The sequence below is a fragment of the Palaemon carinicauda genome, chromosome 40 (genome assembly GCF_036898095.1).
Source record: "Palaemon carinicauda isolate YSFRI2023 chromosome 40, ASM3689809v2, whole genome shotgun sequence".
NCBI lineage: Eukaryota > Metazoa > Arthropoda > Malacostraca > Decapoda > Palaemonidae > Palaemon > Palaemon carinicauda.
The window spans coordinates 12113430-12133355 of NC_090764.1; the positions used below are offsets into that span (position 1 = coordinate 12113430).

The window sequence follows — 19926 nt, forward strand, 5'->3', positions numbered from 1 at the left end:
AAGTACAGTACTTGGGGTCTGTTGTTGCTGCAAATGGTGGAGTAGAAGCAGATGTTCGTCAGTGAGTGAATGAAGTATATAAAGTATTGGGGACAGTGACCGTTCACTGGTAAAGAATAGAGGGTTAGAAATGAATGTAAAGAGAGTTCTGTATGAGAAAGTGATTGTACTAATTGTGATGTATGGATCAGAATTGTGAGGAATGAAAGTGACTGAGACCGAAATTGAATATGTTCAAGATGAAGTGTCTGTGGAGTTTGGCTGGTGTATCTCAATTAGATAGTTATGAACGAAGTAATGAGGGTGAGAATGGGTGTAAGAAATGAATTAGCAGCTGGAGTCGATATGAATGTGTTGAGGAGGTTTGGCCATGTTGAGAGAATGGAAAATGGCTGTCTGCTGAAGAAGGTGATGAATGCAAGAGTTGATAGGAGAAGAACAAGAGGAAGGTCAAGGTTTGGGTGGATGGATGGAGTGAAGAAAGCTCTAGGTGATAGGAGGATAGATGTGAGAGAGACAAAAGAACGTGCTAGAAATAGGAATGAATGGTGAGCGATTGTGACACAGTTCCAATAGGCCCTGCTGCTTCCTGTGCTTGCCTTGGTGACTTCTGAGGTAGCAGCAGTAGGTGATTTGGCATATGAAGCTTAATTTATGGTGGATGATGGGGGAAGGTGGGCTGAAACACCCTAGCAGTACCAACCAAACTGCTGAATTCCTCGCCAGGCGTGGAGGAGCGAAGAGAAGAAAAATCCCCTTTAGTTCCTTTTTTTTTATGCCAGATACCCCCCAAAATTGGGGGAAGTGCCTGGGTAGATAGATTGACAAAGAACTTTGCTCTTTGAGACTTTGAATTTATTTTGGCTATGAGTAAAAGCTGCTGCATGGTAACTTTTCTTTATGTCTAATATATCTTTACTATGCACTCAGTTGTATTTTGATGTCATCTTACCCAAAAATTAACCCAGATTATAAATTATTTCAGATTAGGCAACCTCATCGTATGTATGTTGATGGAGAATACTCCCTCTTGGTAGGCGGACGTAACATGAGTGTCTTTTGTTTTGGCATGAATTCTACATCTCCAAGGGAGTATTTAACTCTTCCTGCTGGAGAAGAGGGCAACTTTGCAGAATTCTATAATAAAATGTAAGTTTTGAAATATAAGGAGAAATCTCTTCAACAAAAGGGAAATCCATAAGTCAACAAAATGTTAAAAACTGTTTTGCTCCAAATATTTTGATGTTTTAGTAATTTTTTTTAGTGTGAAATACTTATTGTTTTAATTTAAATTTGCTTAGTAGGAATCATAATATATATTTTGACTCTCACGATCTTCATTTAAAATTACAGCTTAATACATCCCAACACTTGTCCCCATGTTGGAGAAAGACTACCAGAGTGTGACTGTGAATTGGATCAGAGTGGGAGATCAGGATACACAACATTCAGCAAAATAAGATTAAATGTTACATCCCTATTAGTGGATTGTAAGTTACCTTTTAATTTTTTTCTATCATTATCATTGAGCCATTTACATTATTGTCTAGTTTACCCCTGAAAATCAGGAGCATCAGCATTACATATTAATTTTGTTCCTACACATATACAAACCTTTCGTCCGCTAACATAGGGACATATCCTCAGCTGAGCAGGAACATCTATTGAATCTTTTAACAATTTAGTAAGCTAACAACAGGTGGTGCAAGGTGAAAACCACTACCAACCACCTGTCACAGAATAGGCACTTTAGCCAATGGCCGTAACAGATGTAGACATAGTCTCTTGCTGCTCTTTCGTTTGTAATGTGTGTGTGGTTTTTTTTTTTTTTTTTTTTTTTTTTTTTTTTTTTTTTTTTGAGTAATTGTGACTTGGGTCAGTGAGTATATCGAATATCTTAAGGAATACCTCAGAAGCCTATCCCTGTCAGTAGCCTTCTGGTTTACCTGTTGGCATACTTTAAACTGAGGGTGATTTTGAAAGTGTCAAACTAACTTTGCCTCTTTTTACCTTGCAAATGCTGGTTATAGACCCTTAGACCCCTTTTCCTTAGGTCTTGTGGTGATTGCTCAGCAGTTGTGTAACACAGCCAGCTCCCTCATGAGACTTAGTCTGCATCTCAAAGGTAACTTTTTCAACATAAGACTCGAGGAGAGGTAGAATGGTTGACTCTTTTACCTCCTGTTTGCTTACCTCCTGATGCGATACAGCCAGTGTAACTGTTACATGCTGGTTGGTTTGTGATGGTGCTGAGATACACAACGGATCACCTATTTTGCAGAATATTTCTGCTTAGAGGCCCTGAGAGCTTTCACATCCCAATGATTAGCTGTTAAGAGGTTGATGGAGTTTCCTTCCTCACTTCTTAGTGGGACCAGGATGGATGACATCTCTGGGAAAAATAGAACCTTTCAGTTTGGTTCTAGGGAACTTCCTCCCACCAATGAGTATTTCCTTAATCTAAAAGATGAAAGCTTTGTATACGCGAGGAACAAATAAATCACTTTAAAAGTAATTTTTAGTTTTCCAAGCTATACAAACTAGGATCCTTTAAATTGAATTTTTCACCTCAATCACCTCTGATCTAGGCCTAAGGACAAAAGTGGCTATTCTGTGACTGGTACCTTGGTGGGGGTTTCCTTCCCCATCCCACACTCACTGTGATTTATCAACTACTATGTTAAAGATTAAATTATCTTTCCAGCACGGTTGAAGGTGTATCTCTATTTTAAAGGACAAAAGTTTGTATAGCTAAGAAATATATAAATTACTTTCAAAATGTATATTTTTTTATGTCTGCTTTGCTGTGCTTGACTTTAGTATTGTTTTTACCAGTATGGAATATTATTTACAATCTTAGATGCATCTCCTTTCCATAATTGTGACTGATTTGAGTGGTGTTCAGTCAAGCCAGTTCCTTATTTATTTTGTTTTTGCCTTAGAATAGCCTTGATCATGTTGCTGTTGTTATTTGTTATTCATTGTTCCTCTGAGTTTAGTAGTTAATCTTTTCTTCCAGTCAGGAGTTTATGATGGGTTCACTTCTTCATAAATTAATTTGGTGGAGGTCAGCAGTCCCCTGATGTCTCAATAACTGATTAATATTTATTTCTACCTCCAAGCCAAGGGCTCTCCCTTTGCTGTTCATGTTCTCCTACCCTTACTTTCTTATTTCCTCTGTTGTAAATTTTTCTTTTCCATGTTCAGGTGTTTCTTTGCTTGCCAAGAGTTGGTGTCCTAAAAACTGAAGGAAAAGTCTTTGAGTCCTTTCAAGATACCCTACCATATGGCTTAACGCGCAGCTTCACTGGTTCAGTTTTAGTGGTTTTTGTTTTCTCATTAAATACTTATCAAAGATGTAATTTAAAAATGCTGCCCACTATCATTCCCCATAGGTGAGAGTATCTGCCCTTATTTTCAAATAATGATTAGTTGTCTTAGTGTTATGCTCTGGAAAAACTTAAAGCTTACAATCGTTCCAGAATACCCTAAAACATGGGGTTGTAGGATTTCAGCTTCCAGGAGATACAGTATTATCAGTTGCTCTTCTCATCTTCATCCATCCATCCATATACCAAGGCACTTCCCCCAATTTTGGGGGGTAGCCGACACCAACAATGAAACAAAACAAAAAGGGGACCTCTACTCTCTATGTTCCTTCAGCCTAATCAGGGACTCAACCGAGTTCAGCTGGTACTGCTAGGGTGCCACAGCCCAACCTCCCACATTTCTACCCCAGATGAAGCTTCATAATGCTGACTCCCCTACTGCTGCTACCTCCGCGGTCATCTAAGGCACCGGAGGAAGCAGCAGGGCCTACTGGAACTGCGTCACAATCGCTCGCCATTCATTCCTATTTCTAGCACGCTCTCTTGCCTCTCTCACATCTATCCTCCTATCACCCAGAGCTTTCTTCACACCATCCATCCACCCAAACCTTGGCCTTCCTCTTGTACTTCTCCCATCAACTCTTGCATTCATCACCTTCTTTAGCAGACAACCATTTTCCATTCTCTCAACATGGCCAAACCACCTCAACACATTCATATCCACTCTAGCCGCTAACTCATTTCTTACACCCGTTCTCTCCCTCACCACTTCGTTCCTAACCCTATCTACTCGAGATACACCAGCCATACTCCTTAGACACTTCATCTCAAACACATTCAATTTCTGTCTCTCCATCACTTTCATTCCCCACAACTCCGATCCATACATCACAGTTGGTACAATCACTTTCTCATATAGAACTCTCTTTACATTCATGCCCAACCCTCTATTTTTTACTACTCCCTTAACTGCCCCCAACACTTTGCAACCTTCATTCACTCTCTGACGTACATCTGCTTCCACTCCACCATTTGCTGCAACAATAGACCCCAAGTACTTAAACTGATCCACCTCCTCAAGTAACTCTCCATTCAACATGACATTCAACCTTGCACCACCTTCCCTTCTCGTACATCTCATAACCTTACTCTTACCCACATTAACTCTCAACTTCCTTCTCTCACACACCCTTCCAAATTCTGTCACTAGTCGGTCAAGCTTCTCTTCTGTGTCTGCAACCAGTACAGTATCATCTGCAAACAACAACTGATTTACCTCCCATTCATGGTCATTCTCGTCTACCAGTTTTAATCCTCGTCCAAGCACTCGAGCATTCACCTCTCTCACCACTCCATCAACATACAAGTTAAACAACCACGGCGACATCACACATCCCTGTCTCAGCCCCACTCTCACCGGAAACCAATCACTCACTTCATTTCCTATTCTAACACATGCTTTACTACCTTTGTAGAAACTTTTCACTGCTTGCAACAATCTTCCACCAACTCCATATAACCTCATCACATTCCACATTGCTTCCCTATCAACTCTATCATATGCTTTCTCCAGATCCATAAACGCAACATACACCTCCTTACCTTTTGCTAAATATTTCTCGCATATCTGCCTAACTGTAAAAATCTGATTCATACAACCCCTACCTCTTCTAAAACCACCCTGTACTTCCAAGATTGCATTCTCTGTTTTATCCTTAATCCTATTAATCAATACTCTACCATACACTTTTCCAACTACACTCAACAAACTAATACCTCTTGAATTACAACACTCATGCGCATCTCCCTTACCCTTATATAGTGGTACAATACATTAACAAACCCAATCTACTGGTACCATTGACAACACAAAACACATATTAAACAATCTCACCAACCATTCAAGTACAGTCACACCCCCTTCCTTCAACATCTCAGCTTTCACACCATCCATACCAGATGCTTTTCCTACTCTTGTTTCATCTAGTGCTCTCCTCACTTCATCTATTGTAATCTCTCTCTCATTTTCATCTCCCATCACTGGCACCTCAACACCTGGAACAGCAATTATATCTGCCTCCCTATTATCCTCAACATTCAGCAAACTTTCAAAATATTCCGCCCACCTTTTCCTTGCCTCCTCTCCTTTTAACAACCTTCCATTTCCATCTTTCACTGTCTCTTCAATTCTTGCGCCAGCCTTCCTTACTCTCTTCACTTCTTTCCAAAACTTCTTCTTATTCTCTTCATATGACTGACCCAATCCCTGACCCCACCTCAGGTCAGCTGCCCTCTTTGCCTCACGTACCTTGCGCTTTACTTCCACATTTTTCTCTCTATATTTTTCATACTTCTCTATACTATTACTCTGCAGCCATTCTTCAAAAGCCCTCTTTTTCTCTTCCACTTTTACCTTCACTCCTTCATTCCACCATTCACTCCCCTTCCTCATGCTGCCTCCAACAACCTTCTTGCCACATACATCACTTGCAATCCCAACAAAATTTTCTTTTACTAACTTCCACTCCTCCTCTAAATTACCAGTTTCTCTTACTCTCACCTCGTCATATGCCATTTTCAACCTTTCCTGATATTTACTTTTTACCCCCGGTTTTATTAGCTCTTCAATCCTCACTACCTCCCTTTTACATCCACCTACTCTATTCCCCCACTCTTTTGCTACAACTAATTTTCCTTCCACCAAAAAATGATCAGACATACCGTTAGCCATACCCCTAAACACGTGCACGTCTTTCAATCTTCCAAACATTCTTTTAGTTATCAACACATAATCCATTAATGCCCTTTCTACTACTCTTCCATTTGCCACTCTTACCCATGTATACTTATTTTTATCTTTCTTTTTAAAGAAGCTAGCACTTATTACCATCTCTTGTTCAACACACATGTCTACCAGTCTCTCACCACTCTCATTTTCACCTGGTACGCCATACTTCCCACTGACACCTTCTACCTCTCCAGCGCCCACTCTAGCATTTAAGTCACCCATAACAACTACATAATTTCTTCTACCCAGTCCTTCTACACACCTAGTTAATTCATTCCAGAACTCATTCCGCTCTTCTTCACTTTTCTCACTACCTGGCCCATACGCACTGACAAACGCCCAACATTCCCTACCCAACCTAACCCTTACCCACATTAACCTAGATGATATCTCCTTCCATTCCACTACTTTACCTGTCATCCATTCACTCAGCAATAACGCCACACCCTCTCTCGCTCTTCCCCTTTCAATCCCAGACACTCTACCAGACATTTCACCAAACATCACTTCACCTTTTCCTTTCATCTTTGTCTCACACAAGGCCAATACATCCATCCTTCTACTTCTAAACATACTTCTAATCTCACATCTTTTACTCTCTATCGTACTACATCCACGCACATTCAAACACCCCAAAACTAGAGTGCGGGGAGCAGTCACTCTCCCCCCAGCTCCATCTCTTTGTCGATGTCTCGCAGGAATTTTATACAGGAGAGGGGGTTCCCAGCCCCCTCGTCCCGTCCCTTTTAGTCGCCTCTTACGACACGCAGGGATAACGTTGGCGCTATTCTAATTTTTATATACCCCCACGGCCACAGGGGGCATATAAAAATGGGTCTCTATTCTCAGCTAATCTTATAAGGGACCAAACAGCATTTTTAAAAATTTCATTGGATCTTTCTGATTTTTTTTTATTATGAATACCTTTATTAAGACAATTGTACCCCCCAAAAAAAAATTTAATGAAATTACAATTGATAGGCCTGTCATGGAACAAAAGAAGTTTTTATATTATAAGACAATTTTTTTCAAGACTTCATAAGTAATGTGTTTTGTAGAATTCAACTCTGCAAATTAAGACTTAATTATGCCGACGGCATTTTTATGGAAACAAAATTATATTCATGTCTTGAAACTATTTTCTATATCATTGCTAGTCATAATATGAAATACAGTAGAACATGTAATATTTCACCTCTTATTTCAAAGATTTTCATTTTCAGCCAAAGATTTTACCTTTGCAAGAGCATTAGAAGGAACTCTTATTCCTTACGGTGAGGCTGGCGATTGCTTTAGTACAGCAGAATGTCCTCAGGGAGCATTTTCCATTAATCTTGCGGGAACTCCACTGGCTGTATCACCTAGAACAAATTGGATGAGAAAAGGCAGTAATGCAGTACACTGGATTAATAGATTGGACGTAAGTACAGCTTAGTGTTTTGTAAGGAGTTTATTATTAAATTTTTCTCAACACTTTAAATTGCTTCCTGTCAAATATTTTGGCAATAGAACAAATTTGTTTTTGATATTGGTATTATTTATAGAATATATTATTTTAAAATAACATTATATTTTGAGTAGGAATAGTAATACAGTATTAGTAGTATTAGTAGTAGTCATTATTTGTGTCAATACTTATCCAATATTCTAATACCAACATGCTTGAAAGTTAATGACAACACAAAGATCCGAGTGGGTCTTTGAATAGCTCCAAAGTATAATATCAGAGAGGCAATAGTCCTAGTTGAACCCAATATTGAGGCATTAAAGTAACTCTTATTATCATTTCTATTTTAGATACACCAGATGGGGGGGGGGGGGGTAGAGGATGGGTAATTGATTTGAATATTGGATAAGTAATAGAATTAGCATGATTGTTATACTAACATATATTATTTCCATTCTCCCTTTGAATGATAGAACTATTAAATTGAAGTGCCAACTTGATGACCTTTATATAAAGCATTAAATAAAATTGTTTTCCTCCTGCCTATGTACCCTCTCTTCTTCAAATTAGCTGCTAAAAACCCTCCCCGGCTGTTGTTAAAATGCAAACAGCCACGGTCATCAAGGAGTAGCACAGCCACGGTGAACAAGGAGTAACACAGAAATGAATTTAAATAACTTGGATTTAAGTGCTTCAAACACTTGAAGCAAATATCACCTCAAAAGTGGAATGGAAGTGGGTCTCTACAGTAATCCCTCTCCCTATTGTGGTTTACCTATTACACATTCAGTACATTGCAAATTTTTCTTGTCAACACACTGTTTGTAAACCTATACTGTGGACTCTTCCATATATCACGGGTTACTGTAAAAGGCTAGAACAGGAAATCCAATATGACGTAAAATTAACCAATAAATATTATCTCCCCTGCTCCAGGGCCAGTGTTTCAATGTGCAAAGGACAGATTCCGTGTGTATAAAGGAAACCCACAGATTCAGGCTCTCTTGAACCTCTCACAGCACATTCAAAACAGGAAAAAGAGATTTGAGACATGAGAATGTTCAATCTGTCCTATTAACAAAAGGACATTGCATTTAGATATTTGTCTATAAAGAAAATGAATTTCACAAAGGTATTTAGTGACTGTGTTCTTAGTAGACCCTTACGAGAACGGACGCTGTTATAGAGGATTTTGGATATACAGTAACCCACTAAAGCCAGATAACTAGAGTAGTACAGTATTCAGTTAACGTTGCAAAGGTTACAGTAAGAAGTTCATAGTTCTGTTGTTTACCGTATATTTATTATTATTATCATTATTGTTATTATTATTATTATTATTATTATTAATTATTAATTATTATTATATTATTAATAGCTAAGTTACAACCCTTGTTGGGAAAGCAGGATGCTGCAAGCACTGGGGTTCCAACAAGGAAAGTAACCCAGTGAAGGAAGGAAGTAAGGAAATAAATAAACTATATGAGAAGTAATGAATGAAAAATATAAAACGTCGTAGGATAAGTAACAACATTAAAATAGATCTGTCATATATGACCTATGACGAGACTTATGTTAACCTGTTCAAAATAAAAACATTTGCTGTAAGTTTGAACTTCAGAAGTTCCACAAATTTAACTGTAAGATTAAGAAGATCATTCCACAATCTGGTCACAGCTGAAATAAAACTTCTAGAATGTTGTGTATAGCTGAGCTTTATGATAGAGAAGGGAAGACTTAGAATTAGTTGCATACAGTACCTAGTAATACGTACAGGAAGGTATAGTCTGGAAAGGTCTGAATGTAGAGGATGGTCACTATTATGAAAAATCTTATTCAACGTGCATAAAGAGCTAACTAAATGATGGTGCCGTAATTGATATCCAGATCAGGAATAATAAATTTAATAGACCACAAGTTTTCTCAAACAAATTAAGATGACATTCAGCACTTGAAGACCAGACAGGAAAATGATACTCAAAACTTGGTAGAATAATATTTTCCAACAAATTAAGATGAGATTCAGTGGTTGAAGACTGAACTGAAAAATAATGGTAAAACCATGGTAGAATGGAAGAATTAAACAAAAATTGCAGGATAGTTTGATCACCAAAAATTCTTGAAAGATTTTTTTAATAAGCCCAAAAGTAGCTAGAAATTATTACATAAAAAAGGTACACAATTATGATCCAGATGTGTTTCTCTACATCTGGTAAAAACTGTAAACATTTTTGACTTGCGTAAGAAAAATTATTAGATCCATATGAATTGCAAGCTTACAATATGTGCTATTACATACTGGCTTCTGTATACCAGTATGCACCAAATGCAGCAGGGAAGCAGGATATAAGAACTGTATGTGAAAATCTTCCATAGAATTGAGACAAAATTCTATTTAGAATAATCCACTTCCATACGCATTTGCTACAATGATGGAGTAGTTATTATAATACAGTAAATAATTTGAAAATTAAGTTTCATATCTCTAGTCTGCTGTGGCAATAAGATCTGTATTGTATTGTAGATAGAAAATAAATCTTTGAGAGAATAATGGGTTGTTTATAAATATTCATAATATTATTTAGCCATCCACTGTTTTCCTTTTCTTGTGCAGTATTGAGTTATTAATTCATGTGTATACTCTATACTGTACACTATTCACAATAACCTAAGGTTTCCTCTTCTTCCATATTAAGATTTGTAATTTATGTCTTTCAATTTATTTCTTTGCTTTATCATACTTTACTTTTATTCTTTTTCACATTTGAGTATTCTATTATGTAGACAATTTTTAGCAGAGCCAAGTAGTTTTTGCCTTCTTCCATGAGAATCTAGTGACAAATGAATAATGATAACTGAAAAGAGGGAAAATACATAATAAAATCAATGGTGAATAAGATAACTACTGGTAGTTGTTAGAGATTTAATGTGTATATTTTGATATTTATATTTTTTTTTGCAGGACAACCAAAGAATCCTAGGTCGTTGTGGTGGCTATTGTGGAACATGCGCCCCTGATCCTTCGATTGGGCTAAAGCTACATCTACGAGATGGCTGAAAGGATGTGTGGAATTAACTCTCTCACATGCTTACCTTTAAGGAGTGTAGCTGAAAGCTGTGGTACCGAAGTGATTCCTCTTCTGGATTTTATGAAAATCTCCAGAACATGCTTCAGTATGGAGGAAAATATATCTCTGCTGGTGCAAAGTTGGACATGCCAGTCATTGGTGATGGATCCATCCAAAAAATGATAGATAATGGACCTGCCCCTTTAATTTTTTGTTTAATTGCTATTCATAGCCTTCTCTCTAATCAGAGCATCACTCTGCCTCATGTCTGCTCTTTATCATCACCCTTATAGTACTTTCATTTACTAATAATAATACTTTCTTTAACGGTAATTCTGGTAATGGAAACAAAATTGGATTCTTTTATCTGCAGAATTCTCCACCCACATCATCAAATTTAAATGCCTAGCACCTTGGATTGGAGACCTAAAAGAGTAACCACTTAAATCTAATTAATTTATCTTAGGTTTCTGCACTTGCTATCGCTAAATTTGCTTTGATATTTGTGGTTTTTCCCTCTTCATTTTTCACTTTTGGTTCTTTCATGGCTAATCATTTTTTGATGACTTGGCATCGATTTGAGTATGATCTTTGTTGCTTTCATGGCATGAAAAGTAGTGAGATTGGATATTGTCATGTTGAATTTGAGTAACTGACATGGATGAAAGATGAAAGTCTGGTGTCAAACTTTACTCTCAATTCTTGATCTGATCTCAATCAATTGATGAAATTAAAAAAGCTAGGACCATTATTTAGATGGAAAAACCAAAAGACAGAATGTGATATCAAAATATTTAATATTTGACCATATCTCTCCTCCAAAACTGGAAAATTGTATAGACAACCAAACAATTCTGTGAGATAAATAAATTTTCAAGACATAAAGAAAGAATAAAAGATTATATTTATATTTCCAGTGATTATCAATAAAGCATATTAACAGCTAATGCACATATAAAAAAGAGAATTGTTACCGCTGAAAAAGAAGCTCAATGATTCAAATTTTAAACGTAGTAGGTAGCATTTTAATGGTCCTTAAGTTTAATGAATGTCATATATGTGATTTAAATGAGGTTTTAAAAGACTAAATTTACAATAAGTTAGTTTAAATATGCCATATATCAAAAGCCATGATATAGCATCTATTGCTCATGTTTTACCATGTCGTAAGCTTTCATAACACTTATTTTCTTTGGAGCCTTTTCAACAAAATACATTACAGTACTTTACCTTCTCCACTTGTTGACTATATCATTTACCAATATTTTGTATTAATGACCTTAGTAAAATCTCTACGGTACAATTATTTTGCTCATATACAACATAAGCCTGGCTGGCTCAGGTTTATGGTTGAAAATTTCCCTTTGCATATTTCTTGGGTGTAATTTTTCATAGTTTTGGCTGTTACACTCTTACTTTCTTTATTTTTACATATGTAGTGTAGTTTGATCATCATTATTTTCTTTTAAATGCCACTTTAACTAGATAAAACCTGACCTACTTCTGTTCTTCAGTTTTGTCTTATATACTCCATGCGAAATAAGGAAAATTTAGATACAGCATTTCTTTTTAGCATTTTCTCAAAAGTAGTGATTATTATGTCTTCCGGTATGATAGCCGCGCAAAAAATGTATTGTTGCTATAAAGCCCAATTTCATAAATTCAATCAATATCCAATTTCCCCATTTCTAATACAGTTCTGTATATCAAGGATAAAACAGTAAGGAAAACTGAGTTGAAGGATTAGAGTGTTGTTGACTCAAAAGTGCTAAAAAGAAATTGATAGTTAAAAATATGAATAAGAGAAATCAGTTATACAGATGAACATTTTAGGTTACCCATTACCAAGCAAAAATTTTAAATACCTTCATTATGAATTCATTCATACAACTGTTCTGTATGGAATGTGTTCAGCCAATTAAGCTAATTTAAAGGGAAATACCAGTGATATAGATAGAGTAAAACACCGTCGGTTACTTCACTGTTTCTTTTTTACAATGAATAATATTTTCTATTCATCTTTAACAAAATTTCTTTTGAAATAGCGGGAAAGATATGTAGCATAGGATGTGAAAATATTACAAAAGAATCCATATATTTAAGAATTCCTATTTAGAATAGTAAACATTTTTTCATATGGAATTGATAGCACTGTACTGAGTTAGAATAGTTTATTCAAAGCTAGGCTAGTCTTGTTTATATTTAAAGATTATGGATTGTAGAGATTTGATGAGAAGAAAAATCTTCATAGTAGATTTTATGTATTTTTAATGTGAACTTCATGAAAAATAGAAATTTCAGTATGATGAGTTAAACTAATTCCTGTGACACAGCCCTGGCTGGCCTAGGCTACCCAAAATTTTACGTAATTCCATTTCCTGCTGAATGTATGTTTTTTTAAATCTGAAAAGGTCTTCAAAGAAATGAGTGGGGTTACCTCTATTATTCTAATTCAATTTCTTTAAAACACTTACTACAGATACTTGTTTACATACCCATCTTCATTTTTTCCTTTCCATGTAACACTTTTCACTTCATAATAATTTCTTCAACTTTACCCCTGAAAATTAGGTGATAAACAGCATTATGCTGTACTTCCTATCCTAATCATATATCAATTTAAATTATCTGCCACTTCATTGGGATTTTTTCTTCCAGTTTTGTAACTATAGTACAGTATTACTCTGAGAAGAGGTGAAATTATCTAATTTATCTCATTAGAAAATGCAAAATTTAAGGTAGAGTGTTCATACAATGCTTTTATTTCCAAGATCTTGAGCTCAAAATTATTAATCATGACTAATGCTATTAAATTTTACTTCTCGTTTTCATGTTCTACTCAAGTTCTGTTTTCAAGAGGCAGGTCTGTTATCAACTAAAACAGCAGTTCCTTTAAAAATTCTTCATTATTCAAGAAGCTGAGTCAGAAATAGGCCTTGTCTGTACCTGTCTCAGCTTTATTATTATTCAAATAAAAATAAGCAAGATGAAAATCTTGTTTAGCAAATCATGTAGCATTTTCATAACATGCATTTTCATTACAGTATTCATGATAAATAATCTTCACCATTTACAGTATATCTTCTTGTCAGGATCCTGAAAGTTCACCTGGGTATTTCACCAGAAAAACATTAAAAATAGAAACCAAAAACTTTGTCACTGCCATTAATATTTTACTGAATATACATTGTGTATGGGGAAAGGAAAATACAAAGTGCCATATTGAAGCTCTCTGATTTAACGTTTAGATTTTGTGCTAGATTTGCACCAACGTGCCTCTGCTTGAGGACCCACAGCCCACCGAAAGAAGTGTATTCATGATCTCAATCATAAAACTTTGACAATGGGATTAAGAATATTTGTTTTCATCCTGTTGTCTATCATTGCTATGGTCCAGATTCCACCATTCTGTGCTATACATGCAAGAGGCCTTATGAAGAATTTCAAGTGAATTCTGACATAAGAAGTGCTACTTGTGTAATGTGTTAGTGATATTCCAAGACTGCCATCTTTACTTACAGCAAATATATTAACAGTGCAAGTGTTTGTGACATGGCTGCATATGGCCTTGTAATTTTATTTATATGTTAAGCCTACAGTAAACATGTGCATGTGTACTGGACCAGAATCTCACATACGTAAAGCTACTGGAGGCTTTCAACATTAACTTTTGTATTTTTACCATCTTTAACTGTATGTAATAATATATCAAAGTGCTTTTTCCCTTTAACTTTGTCAGAACACATATGGCTTATTTCCTTGAAGCGGGTATCATCAGTATAAGGTGGAGGTGATCAGTACACACAAGTAAAGTCATATGTATTCTGTAAACACAGTGAGCTGCACCAACAAAACTGCTATTACAAAACCAAAATTCTAACCAGTGTTTGTTTACAAAAAACAGGATATGGATTTTTGATACAGGTGGCTTTTATAAAAGTTTTGTAGTTAAATAGATTTAATTAATTTACATGCCTTTTGAATAGACAGGATACTCGGAAAATGGAAGATACCGTGAGGCTTGAGAAGTTTTGAATGACAAGAGAAAAATTACTATCGTATTATTATTGTGACAGGTTTCTGAAAGGATCAATTACTCCTCATAATTTATTTTTATTCTGTACTTTACTTTCCTTTGCGGGGTTATACTTCTCTAGGTAATGATAAAAACTAAATTGCAATTAAAATTAAAATATGCATAGCTATTTGCAGTATATTTGAATAAATATAGAAAAAGAAAATTATAAAAAGTTAAAGTGTTAGTTATATTTTAAACTCCATAATATGTATAGTGTAGATACTTCTTAATTCCTTGATTCTTATGGGTGTAGACCAATTTATTTTATTTTGAAGGTTATTAGTAAGCAGAATTTTGTTTCATTTACTGTCTAATACATAAACTCATCACAAAATTTCATGATTGACTTGTCATAAATGCTTTTTAAATAATAGTAAGGATAGCAAATGTTTAACCATTCACCAATGAATTAATTCGTTATTTTCTTTTACAACATTATTCAAAATCTGTTCATTGCCAAAGAGAATTACCTCATAATGATATTTTATTCATGTTGGAAATGATAAATAATGCAAAAATCATATACTCGTTTAGTTAGTGTCTTTTTCTAATTTTATCACTTGTGTAAACTTCATTAAAGTTCTAGAGATTAATTTTTTATGAGATTCCAGCAGGTGTCACATTACTTATGATACCGGAAAAGCTCACAAATTTGGGATGTAGTTTTATATGACCAGTTCAAAACTTTGATATGTGACATCCAAACCATTCAATCACAGAGGAGATATTTTAGATTTCTCATCATTCATTAAAAAGTTATTGAATCTTGAATTTTGACATTTTTAAAAAGTTGTAATTCTTGGTGTTTATTAGATGGTTGTCATTCAGGAAAATGAGTGCTTAAAGAATCAGATATCTGTGAAAGTGTTATGTCTTTATGAATTTCTTGTTATATACAATACAGTCTCATGGCAATAAGTTCTTCACATCCGGATATACACTACTGTCAATTGCCCCCATTAGAAATATATCATTCTTTTTTATATTTAGTTGGACACATCAATGCTATCTTTTACTAAAGTCATAAGGTTATCAGAAATTTCTTATAATGTCCAGGCTGATGATACCTTAAAAGATCTGCATTCATTCTTTTACAAGGAGATGTAATGATGTTTAACATTCACTTCTGTTTATAAAACCTGTATCAGCTTACTTCACTCCAATGACCCATTTAGCAAAAATGTTTACTTCTGCCGTCTACTTTCACTAGTCTTTTATACTGTACTTTAGCTAAGTGCCAAGGTTTGCTAAGGAGTTTTCTAATTCAGATTAGAATTAATAAGTGTTAATGAGTAATATCTGCTGCTATCCTAGATAATATTTGAGTAGCAATTACTTTAATTAATATCAGCTTCCAATCTAAATACATATGATGGGATGAAGTTGGTAAACATCACTTTTTACTGTTTTTAATTGTTTCACTGCCATTTTTATGCATATAATGTAAGTATGTACTAAGTTGAAACCATACACAATTTGACTTGTGTTTGCTGTGTACAATTCACTGCCTTCAAGTATGTTAACTTGAATCTATAAAAAAACTTTTTCTCTATGGAATCATGCATCAGTAATTTTGGTATATTTTGTACAGTATTGTATAGTATTTATACATAATTGTAAATATATATTATCTCGATGTAAGAATGAAATATTAAAAATTAATAAGTGGGAGGGTGTAAATCGAATGAAATATCAGTCGTAAGTGAGGGGATGTAAATTGGCTAATATTTTTATATACTGTGTAATGTATTCGTGCAGATGTAAAAAGATTGTATTACTGTACTGTTGCATCCATTTCTTCATATAAATGTATACCTTATTGTTAGTGGAATAATTACCTGATTTTTGTAAGAACTATTACTGCTATTGTAATCGCAATTTAAAATGTAGCAACAGTATCTAAAATTACAACTAATAGTTTGAAAACTGGTCTAAGGACAGTTGAATAAAGGAAAGGGCTTTGGTGAAAATAACTTGAGAACTGTGGTGGAAGTTAGGTATGTTTGTGTGCTAATATGCCTTCTACTCAGATGAAAATGTAGATGTCTTACATTGTCAGAGAATTATGAATAACAATGATTGAGATAAAATTTTAAAGATTGTTTCCAGTACATGATGTATAATATCACTTTGAAAACCAACTCATCTGCTAATATGTCACATGCTGTAATTTTGTTTTTGGATTTCATGTTATTGTACTGCTTGTTTTCAGCATCTTCATTTTTAATTTAGATATTAGTTCTGTATTCATATCAATATCAGAGTTTATTAGAAGGATACTAGCCCAGATAACTTATTTATTGATTCTCTCAACAATGTTGTCTTCAAGCTTTTCTTGAAATACACAATGAATCATCCATGTTAGACTTTGTCACCTGAATACTAGTTTTTTTCATTTTTCATGACTGATTTTAGATGTATTGAATATCTGTATACCTGTTAGCACCATATCATTCATTTTCATATCATTTTTCTAACTAGTATTTTCCCTTAAGCTTGTCTTATTTGATATGAAAACAGTGTTAAAATAGAATTTTAATGGAATTTAATTTTACAATTCGAAATGTGTTCAATCTATTGAGAAAATTTGCTGCATTTGAAATGAATACTTAAAGAAAACTATATTGATCATTTCATCAATTTTATATTAGGAATAGTTTATCCATGATAACCTTATGTTTTTATTCTACCATTCCAGTCTAGATCTTCTTTCTCTTATTTTATAGAAAATTTAGTGTTTAGTTGTTATAAAGTTGTATATATATAAATATATATATTTTGTAAATACTGTACTTGTAAATATTAATGTTAGCATTACAGTAAGGCCTTGGTAACTTGGAATAGATGGGGATGAAACCTTTCCAAGATAGGTTTTCTATGTCAGCTCAGTATTTCATAAAAGGGTGCATTAATTAGAGATATGGTATTAAGTAGCTTTACCTTTGTCAGAACCATTAACACAAATAATCATAAACAATTACGTCCATTTCAGATACTGTTTGTGGTAAATAAATCCAACTGAAACCATTGTGTGTAGCTTATGCATACCATATGCATATTACACCTGTATTAGTATGTACAGTATTAAACTTATCCATGATAAACTTTTCCACTTCAGAAATATACACACAATATGTTTAATACAGCACATATATCATTAAAATTTGTACTTTTATATGCTGTAAGATATGTACATGACATCATTGACCTCCTCAGTGGGATATTTTTCTTTCAATCTTCTTTTGTAATGTCCTCCTCTGGCTCAATGGAAGCACTGCTGTTCTCTGTTACAAGTACCAAGTCAGTTAGATGATCAGTATCTTCTACCGGTCTCTTCACCACCATGTCTGCAGAGGAGTACAAAGTTAACCAGGACAGAAGTTAGTGAAATCTGCCTTAGTCTGTATACTTGAGGAGATTGTTATAAGTATTTGCAAGGGTTGTGCTGCTTGGCCTTTGTTACATTTCTTCTGAATTATGATCTGATTTAATTTCGGTAGTGTACTGTACATTATTTTTCTTGGAGTTTTTAGTAGCACAGGAAAATAGAACAATTGCTTAATCCATTTCCTAGTTAACGCTTTTACCCCCAAAGGACGTACTGGTACGTTTCACAAAACCCATCCCTTTACCCCCATGGACGTACCGGAACGTCCTTGCAAAAAAATGCTATAAAAAATTTTTATTTCATATTTATGATAATTTTTTGAAAAAATTCAGGCAACCTGACCTCTCTATGACAAAAATAAAGCCTGTTAGAGCAATTTAAAAAAAATATACTGCAAAATGTGCTGGGAAAAAAATAACCCCTTGGGTGTTAAGGGTTGGAAATTTCTAAAGTGGGTTAATTAACCCCTCATATTCATAGGTATAGGGTATGATAGTAGTGTAGCGAATGGTGCTTCACTAAGCTTATGGATGCCATGCCTCCCAGTCTTTGAAGGATATGGATGATGCATTCTAATATCCGCAGCCATATTCCAAGTTGCAGTTTGGCCTCTTTCTATGAACCTGGGTTTTCAAGAAAAGTGTTTGGAATACTCTACTGTTACTTCTTCGTTTTCTTTGGTGTACTTGTTCTCCTTTCTACACTTTTGTAATGATCCAACCCTTTTTATTTCCCAGACATTTTCTGTTAATGGGGTTTTAGCTACTTCATTTTATTCTTAATGCTCCAAAGACATTATTTTTTCTTATTTCTTAGTCTTTGTCATCAAGTTTTTTAAGACTTTTGTGGGTCAATGTGCTGTATGGTCTCCAAGAACATTCCTGTAAAAAGCTATAACAGAGAGTCCAATACAAGAATATATCGTAGAAATATTGTTTTCCCTGCTCCATGACCAGTTCATCAATGTGCATAGCACAAACTCAGTGAATATGAGGGAGACCTTTGGATGCAGGCTCTATTGAATCCATCACAACACTTGTTATGCTGAAGTAGGTCGGACAACCAATGACAGGCCATCACCAAGAACCAATACTGATACTGGAGGCAAATTTACTTGAGCCCTTGTTTCCTCTTGACTACTGTCTTCAAAGTACAACTAACGAATTAAACGTACTGAATCATTTGTCTCCAGGCACTTTTTACTTTTGAACTTTGCTACTTGCTGAATGACAACATTTAGTTTTGGTTTTGCCTGACCGTAGTCTTTGTCCTAAATTTTATACTAGCTCAGCCTAGAATTATTTACATTTTTTATCATACAGTGCCAGTACGACTTCCAACTTTTTTCACCTCAGTTGATAAGGTTTTAGATTTAGTAACTTATCACCTCTTAATTTCTTGCAAATTTTATCACACTAACATATATTCTACTAGCTAAATCTAAGTCTTGATGCTTGGGGTGGGGGGAAGTTTTTTTGGCTAAATAACAATCTTTTATAGTTATTGGCATATACTGTACACCTTTACTGCCTCCTTTTTTTGTGACCACATGGGAATGTTTAGGTTAAAGTATATTGTTACTTTTTTACATCTGCCATTTCAAGATTTTATGCAAGAGTTTTTGGCAGCATGATCGAGAGAGACCTTGCCTTTCATTTGAAGAGACTGGGGCATGATCCCACTTGAGGTATGACTGTACTACACTTATTATTAGGCTAATATTTTATCACATAGATATTTAAACACACATCCTTGGTCTAGTTGTCTCTAACCTCAGTTAGGTTAAATGTGGGATGTCGAGTATTTTTGTGCTTTGAACCTACAGGGT

General features: G+C 34.8%; 1 protein-coding gene across 1 annotated transcript in view; it reads left to right on the plus strand.

Moving 5' to 3' along the window:
* The window catches only part of AdamTS-A (ADAM metallopeptidase with thrombospondin type 1 motif A), an 89998-nt gene that overhangs the window by 69243 nt on the left and 829 nt on the right, over positions 1 to 19926 (plus strand). Inside the window, exons 23-26 of the mRNA XM_068363570.1 lie at positions 986 to 1149; positions 1354 to 1490; positions 7341 to 7537; positions 10527 to 19926. The exon at positions 10527 to 19926 is cut by the window's right edge and continues 829 nt beyond it. Of these exons, the coding sequence (XP_068219671.1) occupies positions 986 to 1149; positions 1354 to 1490; positions 7341 to 7537; positions 10527 to 10622 (594 nt within the window). The 3' untranslated portion in view covers positions 10623 to 19926. The remainder of the gene's footprint in view (positions 1 to 985; positions 1150 to 1353; positions 1491 to 7340; positions 7538 to 10526) is intronic.